Source organism: Taeniopygia guttata, chromosome 2 (assembly GCF_048771995.1).
Source record: "Taeniopygia guttata chromosome 2, bTaeGut7.mat, whole genome shotgun sequence".
In the NCBI taxonomy this organism is placed as follows: domain Eukaryota; kingdom Metazoa; phylum Chordata; class Aves; order Passeriformes; family Estrildidae; genus Taeniopygia; species Taeniopygia guttata.
The window spans coordinates 18,638,880-18,660,803 of NC_133026.1; the positions used below are offsets into that span (position 1 = coordinate 18,638,880).

The window sequence follows — 21,924 nt, forward strand, 5'->3', positions numbered from 1 at the left end:
TATATTTTAAACATACATAATATATTTAAGATTTCGAGAGAGGTTCTCCTGCTTTCTGTCTTAAATGAAGAAATTATGCCTACTCTGCATGGATGTGGTTTACTACAGCAGCCCTACCATATCCTAATTTATGTGGTTTTGTTGTAGCATTTAAGGATGTATTTATAATAAACCAGATACAGAACATTTTTAAAGGAACAGTTAAATTAGAAAAAAAGATTAATTGTAGAAATTTCTGCTTGTTTTTCTTGTTTAGCTTAGTCCTTATTTTCATCTGACATTGTCAAGGAACTTTGCTTATCATATCTGTTTTGTATTACCATCTTTCAAGGTTAAAGCTGGTAATGGATGGAAAAGTATTCTAAACTCAAATTATATGGATGCCTTACTTGTGATCATCTGCTACGGGATGACTTTCTTAGTTTGGAGCAGCTGCTGTGTAACAGGACAAATAATCCTAATGCCTACTGGTGCAAATCATAGAGTGGGGTCCCATGGGTTTTCATAGCAACGAAGTGTTTCCTGCCACCCCTTTTTATTTGCCATTCCTTTTGAAGCCCTTTTAGGTTCTGTGAAAATTCCATGGATTCTTCCGGCATGAACATCTGCCATCTTCAGTGTGACAAGAATATTGTCTTTCAGTTAGGACTTTTTAAACTACATAAACAAATGCAGTAAATCCAGTTGGAATATTTTCAGAGTAATTATTGATCGTCAAAAGGGTATTTAAATTCTAAAATATAAGACTGTTAGTGACCTACTGTACCCTACTGTGACAGAGCTGGTTAAATCGAAGTCTCGCCTGATAAATGTATGCAAGACTTGCTTGTAAAGGAGACTTCAGCAGTCTGTTCCAGTGGTATGCTAGTGTTGCTTTTGGGATGTTTTTCTGGTACCTGACTTGAATCTTCCTGTGCTGCCAGCTAACTGATAGTGCTTAGCCCCAGGTAGATCAGACAAAGCAATAATTAAAGTTTTCCTTTAAAGCTACCTTTTATATATTTAAATATGTTATTTCCTTGTGTCAGCTGCCTTTTCTGTAAGCTTAAGTCACTCTTGTCCTTTTGGTTTCTCTGAACAAGTCACTTTTTAGACGTCTTATTAGTAAGATTTCATTGTTTGTCATCTGAACATGTTCCTGGCTGTCATTAATTGTATTGTTTGAACTGGATGCAGCAATCTGCTGAGGGCTTACAATTGCTGCGTGACATTGTTGCCATACTGCTGGTGTCACAGTGCTGTGGGGCACAGAAAGGCAGCATCATGCTTCCGACTCACACTCAGCTTGTGATTTACTGATCATTTCTGCCTAACTGCTTTTTTCTGTCCTGTGTTTTTGTACTTGATGAATTCTGCTCGGATGTAGACCATCAGTCGTTCATTTAGGAAATAATGTCATATTTTTTTACAGCAATCCTCCTTTTTGTTTGGATCTTTTAAAACGCTAGTTCTCTTGGACTGCATCAAGTAGGTTTTTCAGGTTGGGGTTAACTACCTGATTAATCATGATTCTGTAATTCACCTGGCAGTTAAAATGCTGAGTGTGGTCTTGGGACATGGGCTTCATAAAATCTTGTTTGATGTGCCTTTTAATTTTTGACTTTTAGAGCCTTTAAATATTTAAGGTATGATTTATTTTTATTTTCTTTCCATTTTGTTTTGTGCTTGCAAGAGAAGCTTTATGATACCCATGTTTTTGTCATTTGTTTAAAATAAAGCTGTACATTAAAAGCATTACTAAAGTCAGCATACAAAAATGGTAACACTATTCTTTCCAAACTTATTTAACTGTGTTCTTAAAATGTTTCATGAAGTTGAGCAACAATTACAAGTATTAATTAGAGCATTATAAACATTAAGGGCTGTTGGGGACGTAAGGTTGTTTACACCTGTTTTTAAACTAGTATGTGTATATATGTGAAAATATGTATGATGGATGTGTCTGGGTGTATGGGCATATAAATTGGTGTCCTTCACTGCTGATATGCTGAAGAAGTTGCTAATAAATAGTTAATGTTTATTCTAGAAATTAATGCCTGTGGGGATTATGCACCTTGTAAATGTTGTTGATGCATAAGATAATGGGTAGATTTTTGAAAACTTCTGTGTTGAAGGTAATTGTGCTCTGTTTGGTTCTTGTATGGCTTTATGCTATCAGTCATATCTCCTATATCCTGGCCCACAAATGCTCTTTCTTCATTTTTTGGGCAACAGAAAGAGAGTAATAACCTTACAAAAATATAAAAAGTTTTAGCTATTGAAGTTGTAGCCACAGAAGTGAAAGTAACTGTTTAGGTGACACAGGAAGGACTTCAGTAATTAGAAGCTCAAACAATTTTAGGGGGGGGGGTTATTAATTTATTATTTACTTTTTTACATAGGTATTTAGTTTTTGGTAAGACCTTAGTCTGTAGTTGTTAGAAATCTCCCTCCAAAAAATTACTCTTGAACTGAAATCAGGCAAGTATTTTTTGAAAAGATGTCTAGGTGTGTCTGAGTGTATGGGTCAGTTCTGGTGTAAGGGTGTAATGAGAACAGGAATAGCAAAAGGAGGAAAAGGTAAAGGTGTGATATGGATGTAGCCTTGCTGATTTTCTAATTTCCTTTAATTCCTTACCCTAAGAAAAGAAGCTGGAAACATTCTGAAGCAGAAACGTAGCAAGAAGACTATATAAACAAATAGCAAATAGTCAAATAGCAGCATATTTTTGGCATTACATCATGGGAAGGGTTGGAACTTGTCAGATGCAACACCCTAAAATCTTTGCTCACGCTCCACAGTGGTGAATGTGGACTGCATGCAGCTGTCCTTGGGTATAGTGTCACCTCTTGTCAATCAAGGGGCTGTGCTATCTGAGAGCAAAGGCACTGAGCATGAAATGCACTGCAGGAGACACCACATTCTGCTTTCCCTGCCAGCCTGGGCTGCAAAAGCAGTAGTCTTTATTTGTAGCAACTTAGTTCCTCTGAAAATGGAATATTTTGCTGGATCAGCAATTTTGTAGGTAATGTTTTTATGTGAGAGCTGTAGGCTGAAAATATCAGATGTAATAGGCAGATTTTTAAGGAAAGAAACTAGAAACAACTTTCTTTAGCTTATAAGGTATATGCACACACACATATATAAATATATACAACTATCTAACTATAATAACGATACACATAAATATATATATTATTTATAATATATTTTATATTATAAATTATATTTTATAGTAATTATTTATACATATTTATATATGTAAATATAAATATATGCAACTATCTAATGATCTATATTATAAAATATGTAACACATGTAATTATGTAAACAATAAATGTAATATATCAAATAGAGTAAAAATAAATATGTAATAGTGTTCCTGGAAAAGCATGTGAAATAAGTAAAGGATATCTACTAATTAATTCTTTTTGAAGTATCAGAATAGAAAACTAAATGGAAATAAAATACAGCAGTAAGAAGAATTTTTAATTAGTCAATATTGGCTTGAGCTGTCCTCAGTTGTTGTTTGTCCTCAGCCTCTGTTTAGTGTGAATTTGAAGAGTAATTCTAAAGCTGTTGAGAGTTGATGAGTGTTCTCTGACTCTCAAAGACAAAGTCGGTGTTAAAATATACACTTACAGTTGTACATGAAACTGTCCTCTTGGACAATCTGATTTTTCCTAAGTAATCTATTTCTGAAAAAATGCTGAAGGTAAGATAGTGGAAAGGAAGAAAGATTATATATAAATAGTGTTGTTCATGTTGGTGAAGAAAACCTAAGCCCATATAATTGTGCACATATGCTGAGGAGAACACTTTTTTTGGTTTCTCAAGCATGAGGCAGCAGAATTTTCATTCATTTGGCATGCTAGGCTGAAACCAGAGTCTTCTTTCATTTGACACACTCCCCTGGAAACAAACATGCCAGTGAAGGGATTGTGCCAGTTATCAGAAGCTTACAGGAATACATTGTGCTGGTTTGTGTTCATTTTCATTTCATGAATTGCTTTAAAATGTAGCAGCATAAAAAAGCATTAAAACACCTTTTTAGCATTATTTTTAGTTCCTATGTATTTCCCTGCTGTGCTGTCATTCAGTTTAAATCAATGGAATGTTGTGAGACACATGGCTGGGTTTGCGGCAGAGCAGATCTCTCCTCCTGCCTGCGTATGCTCTGAGTATTCATCTGTAGACAAGCAACAAATTTGAGTTTAACTCATTTTACATTCTTGGAAAAGATGAGTGTCTTAGAAGTTCAGTAAAAATACAGGGTAATTGAACAAAGGTTATGCAGTGAGAAATTTAAGCCAAAACTCAGCTGGTTTCTATTAACTATGAAAGTTCACAGATAATGCCTGGTCTTCTGGGAGACACTTGTTTTCCTTTCTTAGAGTTATATTCTTCAGGATTGCCAGCAGGTCCTTCCCACCTCTGGAATTTTCTACAAGATTCTATTTCCCTCATAAATGTTTTTCCACATGCAGACTTGGCAAATTCAGGTGTACTTCTTGGAACTAATCTGGTCACGGGAACTTAAATTAGGACCAGGTTGCAGTGAGTATGTGTGAAGGAAATCTGGGAGTGGTATGAGGGTCTGTGTCAGCCTGTGCTAAGCCAAAGGCGGGGTAAAGAATAAGGAAAAAGCATCTTAGCTATATGGTTTCCTACCTAAGAGTTACCTAGAGAGGGGTTGTGGAGTCCCAGCTGTCACTCTTCTGTCTCCATATGATAATGAGACACTAAGAAGGCAATTACCCTGAGTTCCTTGATGCTGCTTAAGGAATGAGGACAGTGGATATTTGATTATTGACCTACAGTCATGTTTGTTTGTGCTCTGACACCTAGGAATACTCGTTTTCTGTGGACTTCACTGAAGACAAACAAATAATATCAGTGTTGACACAACATTTAATAGGCGGTGGTAGCTTTTGTCCAGTTATCTGTGCCTGCTTGTTTGTAAGTTTTGTGGGGGAGGCTGTACATCCTGCAGTTTGAAATCACAGTAGAAAAACAGGTGATTGTAAATTTACAAAGCTTACTTTGTTTCCTACCATTCTGCTTCAGCTTATATGGCTGATGCTCACTAGAAGGAAAGTAGTGACTTTTACCCTCTCTTCTGGATGGAAGTACTGAATGAAATACTTTTATCAAAGAAACCAAATACAATTGAATTGCTCTATAATAATAAAAAAAGAAAATTAGAAAATCCAAACGCATAAGTTTTGTAGGTTTGGTTTATAGTTCCGGAAGGCTAAAAAAGGCCTCATGAAAGCTTGCCTGCACTGATGTTAGTAACAAGTTCAGACTTGAAATACAGTCAGCTGGTGCTCTATACAGTTGTTACTTTTGCCATATAGCTTCAGTAACATGGCTGTGGAAAATTCTACACAGTCATTCAGCAGCACTGCAGTGAAATAGATATACTGATGTCATTTTCCTTTCACCCATTAACTAGTGATTGGGCAAACTGCAGGTGAATAGAAACACGATTCCCATCTGCATAGTTGGTTCCGGGACCATGTGCCTTCCCATTGCTAATAAAGATACTGCCACCTATTTGAAGACATTGGCAGACATATTTAAAACCCAAGATGAATTGAGCACATTTACTGCATTAGAAGCAGTTGCTAAATTGTGAGTAACTAAGTCTTGTTGTATAACTGCATTGCACTCAAGGGAACAATTTAGGTTTTGAATTGTGTATGTTGGTAAGTGAAAACTATGTAGACATTGATTATTTTTTCCCCTTGACCTAATCACTGTTTGCCTATGGCAATATCTGATATGTTATGTGTTCACCAAGAATTGTCTTGGGAACACAATGAGGCTTTTTTTTTAGCTTCATTAGTAATCATAGTTACATTAGGAATGGAAGGCAATGGAGTAATATGCTTGTACTGTGTACTACACCAGTTGTTTGATTTATTGTAGAGGTGGACATGAACTCTGTGGGACTCTGAATTTGTATAGGCAGAGGAGGAGACCGGACTTAAAACTTTGTGCATCTTGAGCAGGAGTTTAATTTTAAAAGAATGGAAGGCAAATGTGCATTTGTATATTTCATTTGTTTTTTGTTGTAAAAAATTCCTCTCTATGTTACTACTTATATATTTGTAGTATGAGAGAACTTTCCATGATAATACTAGAGAGTATGAAAATGATGCTGAGCAAAATGAAATTTAGTAATGTGTTTTTCATTGTCAGAATTGAACCAGTTGCCAAAAGTACATCATAAATAGGGAGAAGAATATTTCTTCTTCTGTCCCGCTCTTTGAACTGACATGTATTGCCCTTTAGACAAAGAAGTGAAAATCCAGCAGAGAACCTTAAGAAATGTGTTTAACTTCTGACATTCTTTTGATTCCTTCAAATGTTAATTTTGTTTCTATGCTAAAATACTTGTTTGAAATAGAAAGGATTATTAAAAAATGTACAAGATTTAACTTCTAAGTTCTGCCTAGAAGCCATGTAACTAGGCACATGGACACGGTATTTGATGAAGTGTTGGGCATTAGAAAATGAATACTTGCATATACTTGCATATTTCAATGCATGAGAAGCCAGACTATGGCCTGCCTAAGTGTAGACTTGCAGTTTTGTATTTCTGAGAACCAATTCTAGCACAAAACAAAGAGATGTTCAACCTTGGAAGTATGGTGGGACGATATTGCTCTGGGAGGGTATTTATCAGTAAATAAGGTGATGTCTGTATCCACCTGAGAGTGACAGTGTGACAAGTTATTTGCAACAATTGATGGTAAAACTTGCAAACCTGAAGCAGTGTTGGAGAAATTGGTGAATCAGCTGCATTTGCTGTCTGTAACATTACCTGATCCTTCTGCTACTGAGATGCCCATACAAGTTTTACTTTCCCCTCCTTAGATGTAATTGAGATTGAGATTTCTGTAGTAAACAACACAATCTAATATGTTGTTTCTTTAAAACAAGCAAAACCTTAGTGTTGTCATGGCTTTCTCTAGTCTATAGACTTACGCTGTAATATGTAAAATAATGTCTCAGTCTGCAGAAAACGCAAACTCTTAACTCCGTGTTTAAAAGCCTTGGCTTTTATGGAAGTGTTACTGAAGGTGGCCAGCAGAATCAGGTCTCTTAGAGCACCTGATATCAATGTGGGAGGTGTTTCTTTGTTGGTTGGAAAGAATCATTCTTTATAGCTTATTTAGAATCATACACTGGTAGGAAGTTCTGTAGAGATGAGAGTCTTTTCTCAAAAACCAACGACTTTTGTTCAGTGCAGGTCCTAGAGGATCTGGAACACTGCCTGAAGATGCCTAACTACCTATAGGTAGCATTAATTGGCAAAATGTTTGGAATGTACAACGGTCCTCTGTTTCATGTTTGAGGGTATTGTGGAGAATGGGTTAGCAGGCAGACTTACTGCTTTAGAAATTAACATGTGCCAGTTGTAATGAAATAATTGACAATAATATCCCATTATTTAGTTATTTGTTGATATTATAATACACTCTTCAACCTTTTAGAGGCTTAATTACAATAAGCTGATATGTTGATAAAGATCATGTCCATAGTTTAGATAAAACCATGGCCAGTAAATTATTTCCTGTTTTTTATTTGCTATAGTAGTGTTTAAATAATTGTATTTTGTTTGAAGACAAGCAAACCATGTTGTTTATGAAGTAGCTGGGTTGGTAGATGAGGGGAAACAAAACAATCTCTACATTATTTCTGGTAACTAAGATCATACATTTTTATTTCAACTTCTCAGGGTGAAACAACATAAATGTTTAACTTTATCATTTCAGACTTGTCTTGGGATCTTTTGCTTTGCTGAAGCTTTGAACAGATAAACTGCCTTTTGTCTTGATCTCTTACACAAATAATCCTGCCGCTCCCAAATCAAACTAAAGTTTCATTTCCTCAGATACAACTGAAAACACTGTAACTTCTTTTTTGCTTGCTTGTTGTTTGAAGTAATTGGAAGAATATTGCAGAACAGCTTTTAATGTTTTTTTAGGTTTTTAACTGATAAAACATAATCATGACTTGTTAATCATGAGTGCTCCAAAAATAATACCCAGCACCTGTGTGGTAGAGAAGGAATAAGTTGTATTTTATCCAAAATACAAACTAGAGGTACTCATTTGTCAAGGTTATCATAGTCTCAATGCCTAATTTTTTAAAAGATATTTTTGCATCTCATTTTAATTTGTATTTCATATACTTCTATTAAGTCCACGTCTCAAGGATTTAATGTTTCTTTGAGCTTAGAATAGATATTTAGTCACTGTCACTTTCTTCCCCTTAGCTGAGAGTTAAAAATAAACCTCTGAAACAATGGCAATATGAACCAACTCATTGGCAGTAATCAAGCTGGAAGCAAGCTGGTGTTTGAGCAGAGGAATTCTGCTTCGGTGTGCACATGCCTTAGAAGTAGCTGTTGAAAATGGAAAAATTTAAAGATGGATGTGTCGTATTTTCAGGAGAAATCTTCTTTGAGTAGTAGAAACATTTTCCTTTGACAGGGAAGAGACTACGGAAACCTCCGTCTTTTATTAGGGGAAAATACAATCTTCCTTAAAGGATAGTTTCCATGCTGTATTTTCACAAGTTCTGCACTTTCCCCTGCTTTTCTCCTTCCCCTGATTCAATCTTTTTCTATTATTCACTCTGGGCCCAATCTTGTACACAGCATTTTAATAGCCTTATGTTATAAAACCAAAAATTTTAAAATTAAAGTAATGATATATAATAAAAATCCTAGCAGACTAATTACAGTATTGCATTAATTGTTATCTTATTTTACTCTGTTCTATAGGTAATTAAAAATGGGTTTTTAATCCCTTTTTACACTGTAGTTTTGAGAGAGAGAATATACTTAGGAATAGTATATATAAAATCAAGAAATAAAAATTGTCGGATAAATAGTTAATTTCTAAAGTGTTGCCTTGAACATGCTGGCAGTAAAATGCAAGTAGTTTTGTTTAAGTGCTGTGCTTTGTGTATCTTCTGGTGAGGATAACACCTATATGACATAGAATGCTAGTCTTGATATCTTCATTTCTAGATATCTTTACAGCATGTACTAAATAGCAGTCATTATTCAGAAATTTGCATTTGTGCTGCTTAGTTGGTACATCATTTTGTGCTTAGTTTTATTTTTTCTCCCAAAATGTGTGCAATTCTTATAATGGTTAAGATATAGATTGATGTCAGTGCTACAGTATTGCTCCAAGACAGCAATTTGAAGCTACTTTAGAAAAATACAATTCTTTAGACATGGTGAAGCTGAAGCTGAATGGAAGTCCTATTAGGAGTGAATTGCATGTAAATATTAATAAGGGAAGAGTTCCTAGCAAGTCCTGAGTTTGGGAAATTGAGCATGATAATTTGCTGAAATTATGTCTGTCTTGAAGATATGCAGATGCAATAATTTTCAGTTTTCAGTTGAACTTTTAAATGGTGCAGAAGGTGCCCAGGCTAGGTTTTAAGCAAGAAAGTGTTTGCAAGTATTGGCAAATGTCGTTGTAATGGATGTATGGTAGTGAAAGGAGTTAAGATGAAGGATGAATTGGACTGAAAGGCTGTTAAGTAATTTAGGCTGGGCTGGTTGCAGGTTTGGTTGTTAGATGTCTCCAATTACATGGCCTTAGTTCCTACACTTGGTTGGCTGTCTGCAGATCTTCAGAAATTTTGGGGAATCAGTGTCTCACAATTTGCTTTGTTTTCTTCTTTTTCAGGATGCTTCCCCTGCAGACATTCGGAAAGCATATAGAAAGCTTTCTCTAATTTTACACCCAGACAAGAATAAAGATGAAAATGCAGAATTACAGTTTAGGCAAGTAAGTACAATGTGTGCCAATAAAACTTTTAGGGGAAAATAGAAATTTTTATGTTGATGTTGTTTCATTAAAAATAGTGGTACACCTTAGAAATGAGTAAGTTAAACATTGAATTACATTTTTGCTGATGTAGCTAGACAAAAACCAAGTACACTTTTTTGGAATTAACTTGTTTGATAGCTTGTATTTCATATTTACCTCTGTATTAAAAATAATTTGAGCATAATACTTACACTCTTAGGAGGTAAATATGTTTTGCACTTCCAAAAGCAGTGGGGAAAATTTCTGATCAGTTCTCAACACAAGTTCTAGATAGGCCTAATTTAATGAAAATAATTAATTTTAGTTATTTTTGAATATTTATAGAGTGAAATAATGTGACTTTGTAATTAGCTCTACCTTTAAAAATGTACCTCAGGCTAAATTCAGCTTACTTAATTTTAGTAAGATCTTCAGGATGAAATAAGGGATACCTACCTGAGACAAGACTCAGTTTGACAGAAGTGAAGATGGGAAGAAAGTCTTGTATAAGAGTAGCTTGTTTGTGTCTGATGACATTTGTATATGAATGTATTACTGTTTCTTTTGCATGCTGAGTTTGCTACTTAGTGATGTAGGGAAAAAATGATAATTAGCAAAGGTCACTTGTTGGCAAATGTAAATATGATACTGCTGTTCAAAATTTATAAATTCAGTCATGAAGTAAAATCTTTGTGTTTTCTTTTTTGGTGTTATGTTTGTTTTAGTTGGTGGCTATCTATGAGGTTTTAAAGGATGAAGAAAGGAGGCAGAGGTGAGTTAAACTGGACAGGTTTTTAAATAAAGCATTCATGCTAGTGCTATATTCAAGCCCTATTTGACTTAGTTGTAACACTTCCGATTATTTTTTTTGTATAATTTCAGTTAGTAAAATCAATGTAATTGTTTAATTAAAGATTTTATATGGCTTAAAGGGCAAATTGGGTTTTTTTGCATGACATATTGTTTTTTCTCTTTTAAAATTAGTACCTGAAAAAACTTTGAAAGCTAGCTGTTATTTCAAGCAATTTTTAAAACTACTTAACCACTATATCAGCTTTTTTGCTCAGTTGTCAGTTTTCAAAAACTGTGATTAAAAAATATTGGCCACTTATTCAAATGCCAGTAATACCTCCCTGTATCAGTAAAAGGCTTGTTGTATGATGTTTAGCAATTATTTCCATTGTATGTTGTCTTCAGCATTGTTTTCTGTTGCTCATTTCATAGGGTTTTTTTTCTTTCAGACATATTATCTCTAATAGTGGAAACTTTTAAATATTTTTTTCAGTAAATGCTAGTTGTCCTTGCTTTCTGGAAGATTATTTTGAACTTTTTTTCTGTTTTTAAACAAATAGGAATTTCAACCAGTGATTATCAGAAAAACCGAGACACTGAAAGACTTTTGCTTTTTGGTTGGTGTTTTAGTAGATCATCTTTCAGCTTACAAGTCTTTAACCGGGGTTTTATGAGACCTTTCTTGAAAGGATTTTGGCTTTGTAGATGTCTTGGCAGGAGTCCAGGGTTTATAGTACAGATTATCTACTTTTTTGATAATCCCTTTTTCAAGTGTCATGAAAATGTACTTCATAGAGGCACTTTTGAAAATTTGTGAGGTTTTTTTATTTCATCCTTCTCAGGAGAATTTAATTGTGAAGTTACACTTAACAGAAGTTTAAAAAAAAAAGTTAGTTAAATTATTTCAGGCCACTTAAAGTGAGTTATTCCCCAGATCTTCCTAACTTTTTGTTAATAGCATTGTTTGTATACACTTCAGTGTGTTGCTTCTCTGGAACTTAGTTCCATCATGGAATGTGTAGGAATTTCTTTGCAGCTGTAATAGAAGCTTTTTGCATGAAACTGTGATACAGCAGTTTACAAAGACCATAGTTTAAGCATTGCATACATTACAAATGTGACTAACTTACTCAAATACTGTTAATTAGTTCATCAATGATTAAATGAGAAGTTAAAGCAACAATAGATTGTTGTTAGATTGATTTAATTGTCACTAACTTATTTTGTACATACACAGTGTAATCTTTTTCTTGCACAATGTGGATGTATGGTTAATACTGATTTTATAGTTGAATTAATAGAAATGTAGTGGATTAAACAGTCTTTACTTTCAGAGAATCTTCTGGAAATAGTATGCAGAGTTTAGAAATAACCTGTAGAGCAGAGCTAGATGGTCTCATTGCTCTGAAAAGCCCTGTATTGATCAGGTTTATTGCACAGTGTAATGATAATCTCTCAGCTGAGCTTGTAAATGGAGGGTGGCTGTAAGGCGTTGTTGCAGCACGTTTCTAATACAAGTCTTCAGTAAGTGTGATAGGAGATGCTCTCCCTGTTATATTGTTGTAAGGTAACTCGAGCCTTACTTGCAGCTGTACAGCAGAGGAAGGGGTGGGAGTTATTACTTCTTTGAATCTTTCTACTTTAAATGTTGATATTTGGCTTTGAATTGTATGATGTGGTGGACATAGAAATAGGCTTGAAGCTCGCTCAGTGTCCCTGCGCTGCAGCCTTAGGCTGGCTGTGGAGTGGGAATCCCTTCACAACACTGTAAGGGTTTGGGGCAGGGGTTTATACCACTGAGAGAAGGGCAAGCTGCAAGCTTCTACTTCTGTGCAGTGAAGTCAGCTGTACCTGGCTCTTACTGTTCCTCTCAAGAGTGGTCTGATCATTCCTGGTGTGTGTACAGAGAGTGGAGCCAGCAAAGGCAGGAGTAAGGTCCTGCACTATACAAGAGAGTGATGAACTCATTTTGAAACAATAAAGCCCCTTCTCCGTGAATGTCATTCTTGGTGAATGTCAGAGGTGTTGTTCCTTTGTGTGAGTATAGAAACAGCGTTTTAAAAAGGCAGATCTGTTGGCCAGCTACTATTTTTCTGAATCCTTTGCAATTTCTTATTTATCAGTGAATTTTTACTTTATCTGATGGCAGAAACCTTTCTTAAAATATTACTTTTACTCTACTGACAGTGATACGACTGAGCTTTAAAGCATTTTTCTTTTTTGAGAAAGTTATGTAGTTACTCATGAAGTCTACCAGTGTCATTAGTAGTACTACGTAATATGGTAATACTACCATGTTAAGACTTCTCTCCTACACACTCTTGAGTTAAAGATGATAAAAACATTCAAATATTCTGACAATAAACATACATGCAGCATCATTTAATGTAGCACTGTTTAACATTAAATTAAATATACGTGCAGCAGAACACAATATTTTCTGTTTTGTATACGTACTCCAGTGTGAAATTCTACAGAAAATTTTATCTTGAGAGTATGTAGAGAGGGGTGCATTTCCTGCCATACACTTCACCTTTAGGGCATTTGTTGGTAAATCAGTTTGATGGTGATAAATTTTATTTGCCTTGAGTATCTTAGTTTATGAAAAATAATTTTATGCACTTCTATTAATTGTAACTAGATGTAAAAGAAATCTTAGGTCTTAATTTCAATGTTTGTTACCTTTTTAAGGAGCTTTTTTTACCTACCAAGCCTGTCCTCTGTAGCAATGTTGGCTTGATTACAGGAAACAAAATATTTGCAAAGGGATCAAAATACAGTTGTGTAGAGTAAGAAAAGTGTCTATTTTGGTACTCATTAATAATTATATGTCTGTATTCATAGGTATAAATTGTTCTCGTTGATGTTGTGCTGGATGTCTTTGACAGCTTGAGGAAAACAGGCCTCCCAAAATAAAAAGCACCAGTGCAATCTTTCCATAGTTCAGAATAGTCCTCATTTATTCAAGGTTATAGTATATAGACTATATCAGATCTCTGAAATGATTTAAAATATGAAAGGCAGTGGCTCTCTTAAAGGGAAAAGTAAATTATAATTATATTAAGATTGATTATATTGTAATTAGTTACTACAGTTAATGGATTTTTTTATTTGCAATGTAATTGATTCACAAAGAACTCTAAAAACTATTTTATGAAATAAAATAGAAAAAAAATGTTCATAATCTTGCAATTTGTTACTTTTAGTACAGGACTATCAAGTCTTTTTTAGGCTGCTGAGTTCTAAAATAAATACTCAACATAGTTTTAAATGAGGAATGGTTCTGGCTCTCTGTTTCTGTACTGGTGCTTTGGGGTTTTTGTAGCTTGTTGACTACTATATTTCAAGGACAACTAGTAGGCATACACATATGTAAAAAATTTGCTGTATTCTGTGTGCATATGTTTGTGAAAGAAACCCTGCAGATGTATCTTTTCTTTTCAGCTTGGTTTTTTTTTTCCTGCATAGAGTTACAGTTAATATAGGTTGCCAAAAAAAAATGCTTTGTAATTAAATTCCGAATGTAACACTTGATGCATACGGATTAACTGTCTTTCGTAGTTAATATAAGTGTCTATACAGGGATTCTTTAATGAGAAACTTGCTTTTAATTAAATTACATTCTAAATTTGAAAATTAAAATTTAAAAATTATGGGAGCTTCTGAGTTTCAGTAGGATCATTTTCCAGTTGAAAACTTAAAAATTACTGATATCTTTATTTTTCAAATACAGAGCTTAATTACTATTGAAAGCAGTAATTTATCTTTTTAACAGTATATATTCTTAAAAGTGGGTTATAATAGAAGCTATCTTCCCTTAAAATGGCCAGTCGTGTGAGCCATAATGCTCATTGATAGTAAAATCAATAGAGCATTGATTCTGGGACTTAATCCGTGGAGACTGTTGTTCAGAGCAGCGGACACAGCCTAGTAAATACCGAGTGCTGTTTAAAGCACTTAATGCAAGAGGCTCTGCTGTCTTAATTTATTTTTTCTTAACAGATAATTGATAATAGAACATGGTTGCCAAATGGTAGTTTGAAATCTTGGTTTACATATTACTATATTGTTACCATCAGGATATATGGACTTTATTAATCAGTAGCCACTTTTTCAGGGCATCAATTAACAACCCTCAGTATATAAGAAGGCAACTGCTTAATAAATGTATATTAAATTTGATTGTACATGCATTTTTCTGGAGATTTCAGAGGAAGAACATGTTATGTAGAACCTTGTTATCAACCTAATGTGTTTTAAAATGCTTCTGTTTCTAAAATAGTCTCTTCTGTTATAACTAAAATCTTGTAAATGTTTTAATATTTTAAAGGCTAAAACTTCTATTTATTTCTTAATGAAAAGTAGAAATTTTAATTTTAAAATAACATCATAAGCAATTTTTCTGAACAGAGTTTGTTTTAAGGTATAAGTAGTTAATTTGTTCTGACTTATAGGGAAAGGAAAAAAGTTAGTAGTTCAAATTTTACAATAATAGATGTTAACTTTAGTATTCTCGTAGTTGTAATGGGAGATAGAAATTTGTAATATGAATTTTACTTCTGGTATCATTCAGAACACAGCAGAATCCTGAGGTGTTAAATCTTTTATGCAGACATAATGGTGCCAACTTGAACAAATGTTTTATCAGAAGTTAGCTTTTCAGATATGAACTATATTAAGATATATTTTTAATTGAAAACCACTGCTTCTTTTTCTGCTTAAAATAAATTTGCTGGTGGAAATATTTTTTTTGTGCATCTCCAAGGTATCAATTTAATAACTATCAAAGTAGCTAGTGCAGTTGTTGCATTTAAATTGATTTACATGTCAAGACTGGCAGTTTAGCAGCTGCGCTATTATTCCTGGATTGGTCAATTTACTTGAGAAAAACCTACTACTGAGTTCTACTGACCTGCATGACAATATAGGCCCTATTTCTATTCCTGTAATTAGGCCTGCGACTAACTCAGAATATTTTTAATTAAAATATTTTGGTCAATGTGTTGCACCAAATTAGGCCTTTCAGTGCAGATTTAATTCTGGAAATGGTGTGATTAGAATATGTAATGAGTTGTGTTCAATTTAAGATTAGCAGGTTGTGCATCTTGAACATACAGATTTTTGAGTTTACTGTAGAGATTTTTGTTTACTCTGAAAAATTAATTTAAAAAGTCTGATTTGCATGTCTTTGTTTTGTTTATTTTTAAATTGTTCAAGTACTGTAAATAAAAGACCTCAAACATTTCAAGATACTTCAAGACATTTGTGTGAAGGAAAAGGGTTTGTCATAAAATAGTTTCTGTACAGTTGGCAGGGTTAGTTATTAAACAGTTTTAAAATAGATTGTTTTTGAAGACAGTGTTTCAAACAGAAAATAAAATTGTGAACTTCATTTTCAAACATCAATATCAATCCTCTAATTTAAGCTCTTATCTTACAAAAGTTATAAGTCTGGCATTCTTTACCTAATGGATTTTGTGGCACTAAAGGACAAAAACAAAAAGCAGAGATACCTCTCCCCTCCCCCCAACATTCTGCATTTAATTTGTAAAAGAAAAAAGGGTTTCTAGTGTTTGAGACATTTGTTCTTGGCTACCTATTTAGTTGTTTAGTGAGTTATTACTTACTTCGATCATGGAGACCTACCCAATGATTACGGAGCACGTCGAACACATTTCTGGAAGTCTCTTACTTCAAAAGTGAATGAACTTGGAAGAGGAGGGAGGGAAGTGTTGCAGGAACATATGAATCTTTTTTTCCCTGCCCCGGTGTTTGGAGCCTGTTTGTTTCCACATGCAAGCCTATCTGCTGACAAAACAAGGCATTACTCTATAAAAAAAAAAAAAATTACTAAATGATCTTTTGTGTGTGTATCATTCAAGCACTCTGTGGATTATCTTTTGTTTTATAATTGGATGGTTTGGCTTATTTCATTTTTAGCTCTCCATGAAAGCCTGTTATGTTTGCTACTTTAGGTATGATGATATTCTGATCAATGGACTACCAGATTGGCGACAGCCTGTGTTCTACTACAGGCGGGTGAGAAAAATGAGCAATGCTGAGCTGGCATTACTCTTGTTCATTATACTCACAGTGGGTCATTATGCTGTGGTTTGGTCAATCTACCTGGAAAAACAGCTGGTAAGTATTGGTAATAAATCAAACTTGCTTCAATTATTAGTACTGCATTTCCTGTAGAAGTTTGCGTATTATAGATACCTCTACCACTTCCCCTAGTTTGAATTCGGATTTTTCATACTTTTAAAATATTATATTTAAAATTATGATAATTACAGAATGAGATATTCAACATCTCTGAACTAGTAATCTAAAAATGGCTTAATTTTTCTAGAATTGGTAATAAATTGCAAGAGCTGGTCCTGGGTTTTTATCTGGAAGGAAGAAGAGAAAAAGTCTATCATTTGTTGATGAAGAATCATATGTTACTGTAGTCATATCTAAGGTTTAAAAATAAACAGATTTTATTTGTTTAAAAGTCATACTTGATTTGCCTTTGTTTTGAGCTAAATGCTTTTTTGTTTTGGGTTTTTCTTAACAGAGTGGGAATTGGTAAGCAGTATAAATCATATTATTTTTTGATAATTTTATTTTTTGTCATATAGAAGTCTGTTGCACTCAGTAGACTAAGAAGAAAACTAAGCATAATTTGAAAAATATTCATACATTAGCATCTATTTACTTTTTTTATTTTCCACTGCCTTATTGAAGTTGATGAATGAGAAAGGAGGCAAGTTGAATGCTTTCTCCTCTTAGAAAACTTTGATTGCTATGGAGATACACATGAGTGACAGAACTGGACTTCATGTGTGTTTAAAGACTGGATACCATGGCAACAGTTATTGTTAAGATAGATCATTTTACTTAATCATGTAGGACCCCAGATACATTTGCATAAATGCTACTCTAGTGTTTACCCTTCACAGAAGAGTCCCAGTAACATTTGTGGTTTACATGCTAATGATAACCTGTAACCGTAGTTCTTTCTACATCAAGGATGAACTGCTTAGCAGAAAAAAGAGGGAAAAGAAGAAAAAAACAGGCAGCAGGAGTACAGATGAAGCCAAACTTGCTGCTCTAGACAAAAACGAAAGGTGGGAAAGAACTCTCTTGTTTTCTGCATTTTAAAACATTCTGTCAGCTACTGAATTGGTTCTCTCATTTTTTGTTTTTTTTTTTTGCATCTTTGAAATACTCAGTGAGAAAAACAACTGTATTTGTAATAACAGCCATTGCTGATATAAAATGTGCCAGTGTAGATGTCTTTTCAGGTTTGGATTGTAAATAAACACATGGTGTTTATTCAGCAGATCAATAATCATTGAAAGATTAAGGCTGAATTAAAGGCTTCTGTCTTATAAAAGGGTATTATTTTTTGCAAGTTGATTTTAGGAGATTTTAGAACTTTTTCCCTCTTTAAGGGTTTTTGTCTTTGATTACAGTTAGCAAATTTCAATTTATTTGAGCTTCACTTTATTCCTATTCCAAGCAAGGAGTTCTTATGGGGTTTTAATGTTTGTCTGATTAAATGCTTTTTATCTGATTAACTTAGAAATGAATGTATTGGTAAAGGCTTGTAACACGTTGTTTGTCAAGGAACACATAGGGAAATAGTGACTTTCAGGACACTCCAAAAGATACCACTATTTCTTTTATTGATTCATAGAAAGAAATAAAGGGTTTAAATAGTTCACACAGCAGGGGCATGAACTGGATCAATGAGGGATGGAGATCAGAGACCATTCTGCCTGTCGTCTTTCTTGATGACATCAGTGAGTAATGCTCCAGTGAACTGCAAATGACATTAATTTTTATGTATTGTTTTGTTTATGCTACAGTCTTCATATCTGGTTGTCAGCACTTGTGAACACTTGGTTGAAGCTTGAGTGGTTTTTTGGTTTGGTTTTTTATTTAAACTAAAGTGATTATGTGGCTTATGAATTTATTTTCCTGAAGAAAAGGCCTTTTAGAAGATCAAAATACAGAAATGATTAGAAGTTAGCTGTTAGATATTTTGAATTAAATGTTTAAAATGTATATTTATTATTATGTAGTCAGACATTTTTATGGGAGCTGATGAGTGCTAATCATCTTAAAGGATAATGGGAAAGTTCTGGCTTTGAGATTGTGTGGCAATAATGAAAAACCTACAATTTTATTTGACTGCAGGGTACTGGACAAACCACAATGGCATGACTTACTTCCATGCAAGCTGGGAATATGGTTCTGTCTCACAGTGAAAGCTTTACCTCAATTATTCCAGGTAACAGTAATGATGTTAAATTGTGTTACTTAATTTTTCTTGATGGTGTTATTATGCATAATCAGATGTCTAGCACTTGTTCTTAATTAATTTTTTGGCTCAAACACATAGCAGATATATATATATATATATAGATAGATATATATATAAAAGAAATTACTCTTTGGAGGCAAATTTGATATTTCATGGAAATATGAATGTATTTTAAATGCATATTAATCTTAACGAGCTAGGGAAGCAGTTTCTGTTAGGCAAAGCTACAAGAATAAATGATGGAAGAGGGGTGGGGGAGATGGATATATATCCATCTAATTAGGAATACCAGTGTTTTTAAGTGATGTTAACAAAAGTATTTTAATCTCAAATCAGCAAATGCTGTACTTCCATAGCAAATTTTAATATGCCATTTAAATTTGGGGTAACATTGAAATTATTTTTTATGATGGAGTTTCTTTCTTTAATTCACTGGATAATGATACAAATTGATACCTGAAATTGTTGAAGTAGAATAACAAAGGTATGGTTGTAATTTATAAGCATCAATGTGGCAGGCTTGCTCATAGTTATTGTGTTTTAATCTAATACTATAAAATCTAGCTGGCATTCAACCAATAGAAGTATTGTCAGATGAATTACCAGAATAACTTTTTTAATATCACCTGCTCTTTCTTTGCATCTTCCTTAAATACAGTATTTTGATTTTAATACCTTGGTCACTGATAATATGGATCAGGCAATGTGAGATGATTTTGTTTTGGTTTACAGAAATATTGAGTTTTGTTTTGAAAGTATAAGTAGTACAAATGGCATCACTGTTTCGGTTTTGTCTGTGTTCAAGCTAGAAAAAGACTACAGTTATAATTGCTACTCTCTTATTTAAACCCATGTAAAAGTTATAAATACAGTAATGCTTGGTCTTCTAGAATCCATTTTTATGGCCTTTAACTTTTCCTACAGTGGCAAAAGTTAATCTCTCTCTTAAAATTTTCATCAGAACTTTGGGGCTGTTTTATTAAAAAACTTTTCTTTTTACAAGTTTGTAAAGCAAGTTGATTATGCTAATCATCTGTTGTGTCCATATTAAGCTTTGATGTTCATTCCTCATCGAGTCAGATAGAAAATAATTAGGGTCAGCAAACTTTGTTGCTGCATTTTTGAAACTTTATTCCTAATTACAATACTTTCCCTTTTGCTTTAATTGCAAAATTTTAAAAAATCACACAATATAATAAGATTAGTGAATAATTGAAAATAGGACTTCTTATGTCTTATAATTTTTATGATCTTAAGATAGAGTTATGTCAGTATAGCAGGTTTCAGATCTGTTGTTCAAAAAGCAGCTCCTGTGCCTGTCAGAATTGGCAGAAAAAAAATAAAACAAAATGATGTTTCATGCTTTGTAGAACTTACCCTTTGTTTGGATTCCTATACCATTAAATTAATTGTACTGGAAAAAAAAAGCTGTCCAGTAACTGCTGGAATATTGGAGACCATCCAGCAGGGGTTTTGTGGCAGGGGAAGCATGTTGTAGAGGAATTCAGAGCAGGAAGGCTTTGAAGCAAGGAGGGAGAAAAGAGATAGAGGTTCTAGAGTAAATTGGCCCATATAGAAATGACACTGCTGCTTAACTGCAGAGTTTGTTTTGTTGTTGTTTAATGTGACCTGCTAGTTACGTGAGTTCAAATGCACTAAACCATAAATAATCTTCAATGTTAAAACTATTCAGGACTTCAGGTGACTGAAATAAATTATTCTGGCTTATTATTTATTAGTTAACAATACTTAAAGAAGTATCACCTTTTCTGAAGAGCATAAAAGCAGTTGGAGTTTTGTTTTGGTACCTGGTATGTTGTAGCTACCTTGACAGAGAGACTTCTGAGGTATTTTTGATTTTGATGCATATTTAACATTTTGGCAAGATGTGGCTTAATGACCAACATGGAACAAAAAGTAATCTGTACTTGTAAGATTATACCCTGGTACAGAGGTCCTGTTTTAAATCTGAGTGCTTTTTTTCGTCAGTAATCACAGGCTTGAGATTTCAGGTTACTTAATGCTTTTAATAAGAGTAAAATCACTAAGGCAGGAGATGAAGGATCCTACAGATACTGAGTAGTATTACGTGTCATATTGCAAGTGGTTGACATCAGGATGGATGCTACAGATTTTAGTTGTTTATTGTTTTAATCTAAATTATTCCTCCAGTCATTTAAGAGCCAACAAATTGTTTTCAAAATCTGTCATTCAGCTGCAACTTAATCCAATTGTAGATGAATTTCTAAAAATGCATCCATATTTAATGGAACCATATTTGGAACAGGAAAGGGGAAGAGTTACCAAGGCTTTTAACTGAATGTTGCTCTGCCACTGAGTTTTTCAAAGCCCTGCCAGTAAAACAGCTGAAATGTTTCTTCCAACTAAGAAAACAGAAGCACCTGCCTGTAACAGACACAAGTTCTTCCTCAGAGGAGACTTCATTAAAAAATCCCAAAACTAATCAAACCTAACAGCATAACAACAATAGCAACAAACAAAACTTTTTAGCCCTTCTTGTATTGATTTTTTTTTTTTTTTACCTAGCATCCATCTCTCCCTCTATTAATTAATGTGAATATTCTTCTTGCAACAGCTGTGTCTGAGAATTCAGGTTGCTGAGCTTCTGCTCATGACTGGCTCTCATTTATCCAATTGAGTGTCTTTTTCCTACTTCCCTTCCTCCTTCAAAATGTCAGATTTCAGAAGGAGGCACTTAAAATAATTAAGGTGGGCCTTCGCTGAAGAAAAATGCTTTGTTTGCATGCCCTTGTGATGGCCTATGCCATTTTGTTGTAGCCTGCATTTTATGTCAAAAAATTGGAAGAAAAATGTGTGAGGCGAGGATGAGGGAAACTAAGAAAATGAGGAGTTTTTTTAAACAGTTGACAATTGTATTTTGAGAGAAACTACATAGATTTTTATATCCACACATTGAATTTAGTTAAAGTTAGGAATGAAAACAGAATTTTAGAGTTTGTTTGAAGAAGCAA

General features: G+C 33.9%; 1 protein-coding gene across 1 annotated transcript in view; it reads left to right on the forward strand.

The window, feature by feature from the left end:
• The window catches only part of DNAJC1 (DnaJ heat shock protein family (Hsp40) member C1), a 107,309-nt gene that overhangs the window by 27,600 nt on the left and 57,785 nt on the right, over nucleotides 1–21,924 (forward strand). The window contains exons 2-6 of the mRNA XM_030264540.4: nucleotides 9,703–9,804; nucleotides 10,551–10,597; nucleotides 16,593–16,758; nucleotides 17,632–17,729; nucleotides 18,805–18,898. Of these exons, the coding sequence (XP_030120400.4) occupies nucleotides 9,703–9,804; nucleotides 10,551–10,597; nucleotides 16,593–16,758; nucleotides 17,632–17,729; nucleotides 18,805–18,898 (507 nt within the window). The remainder of the gene's footprint in view (nucleotides 1–9,702; nucleotides 9,805–10,550; nucleotides 10,598–16,592; nucleotides 16,759–17,631; nucleotides 17,730–18,804; nucleotides 18,899–21,924) is intronic.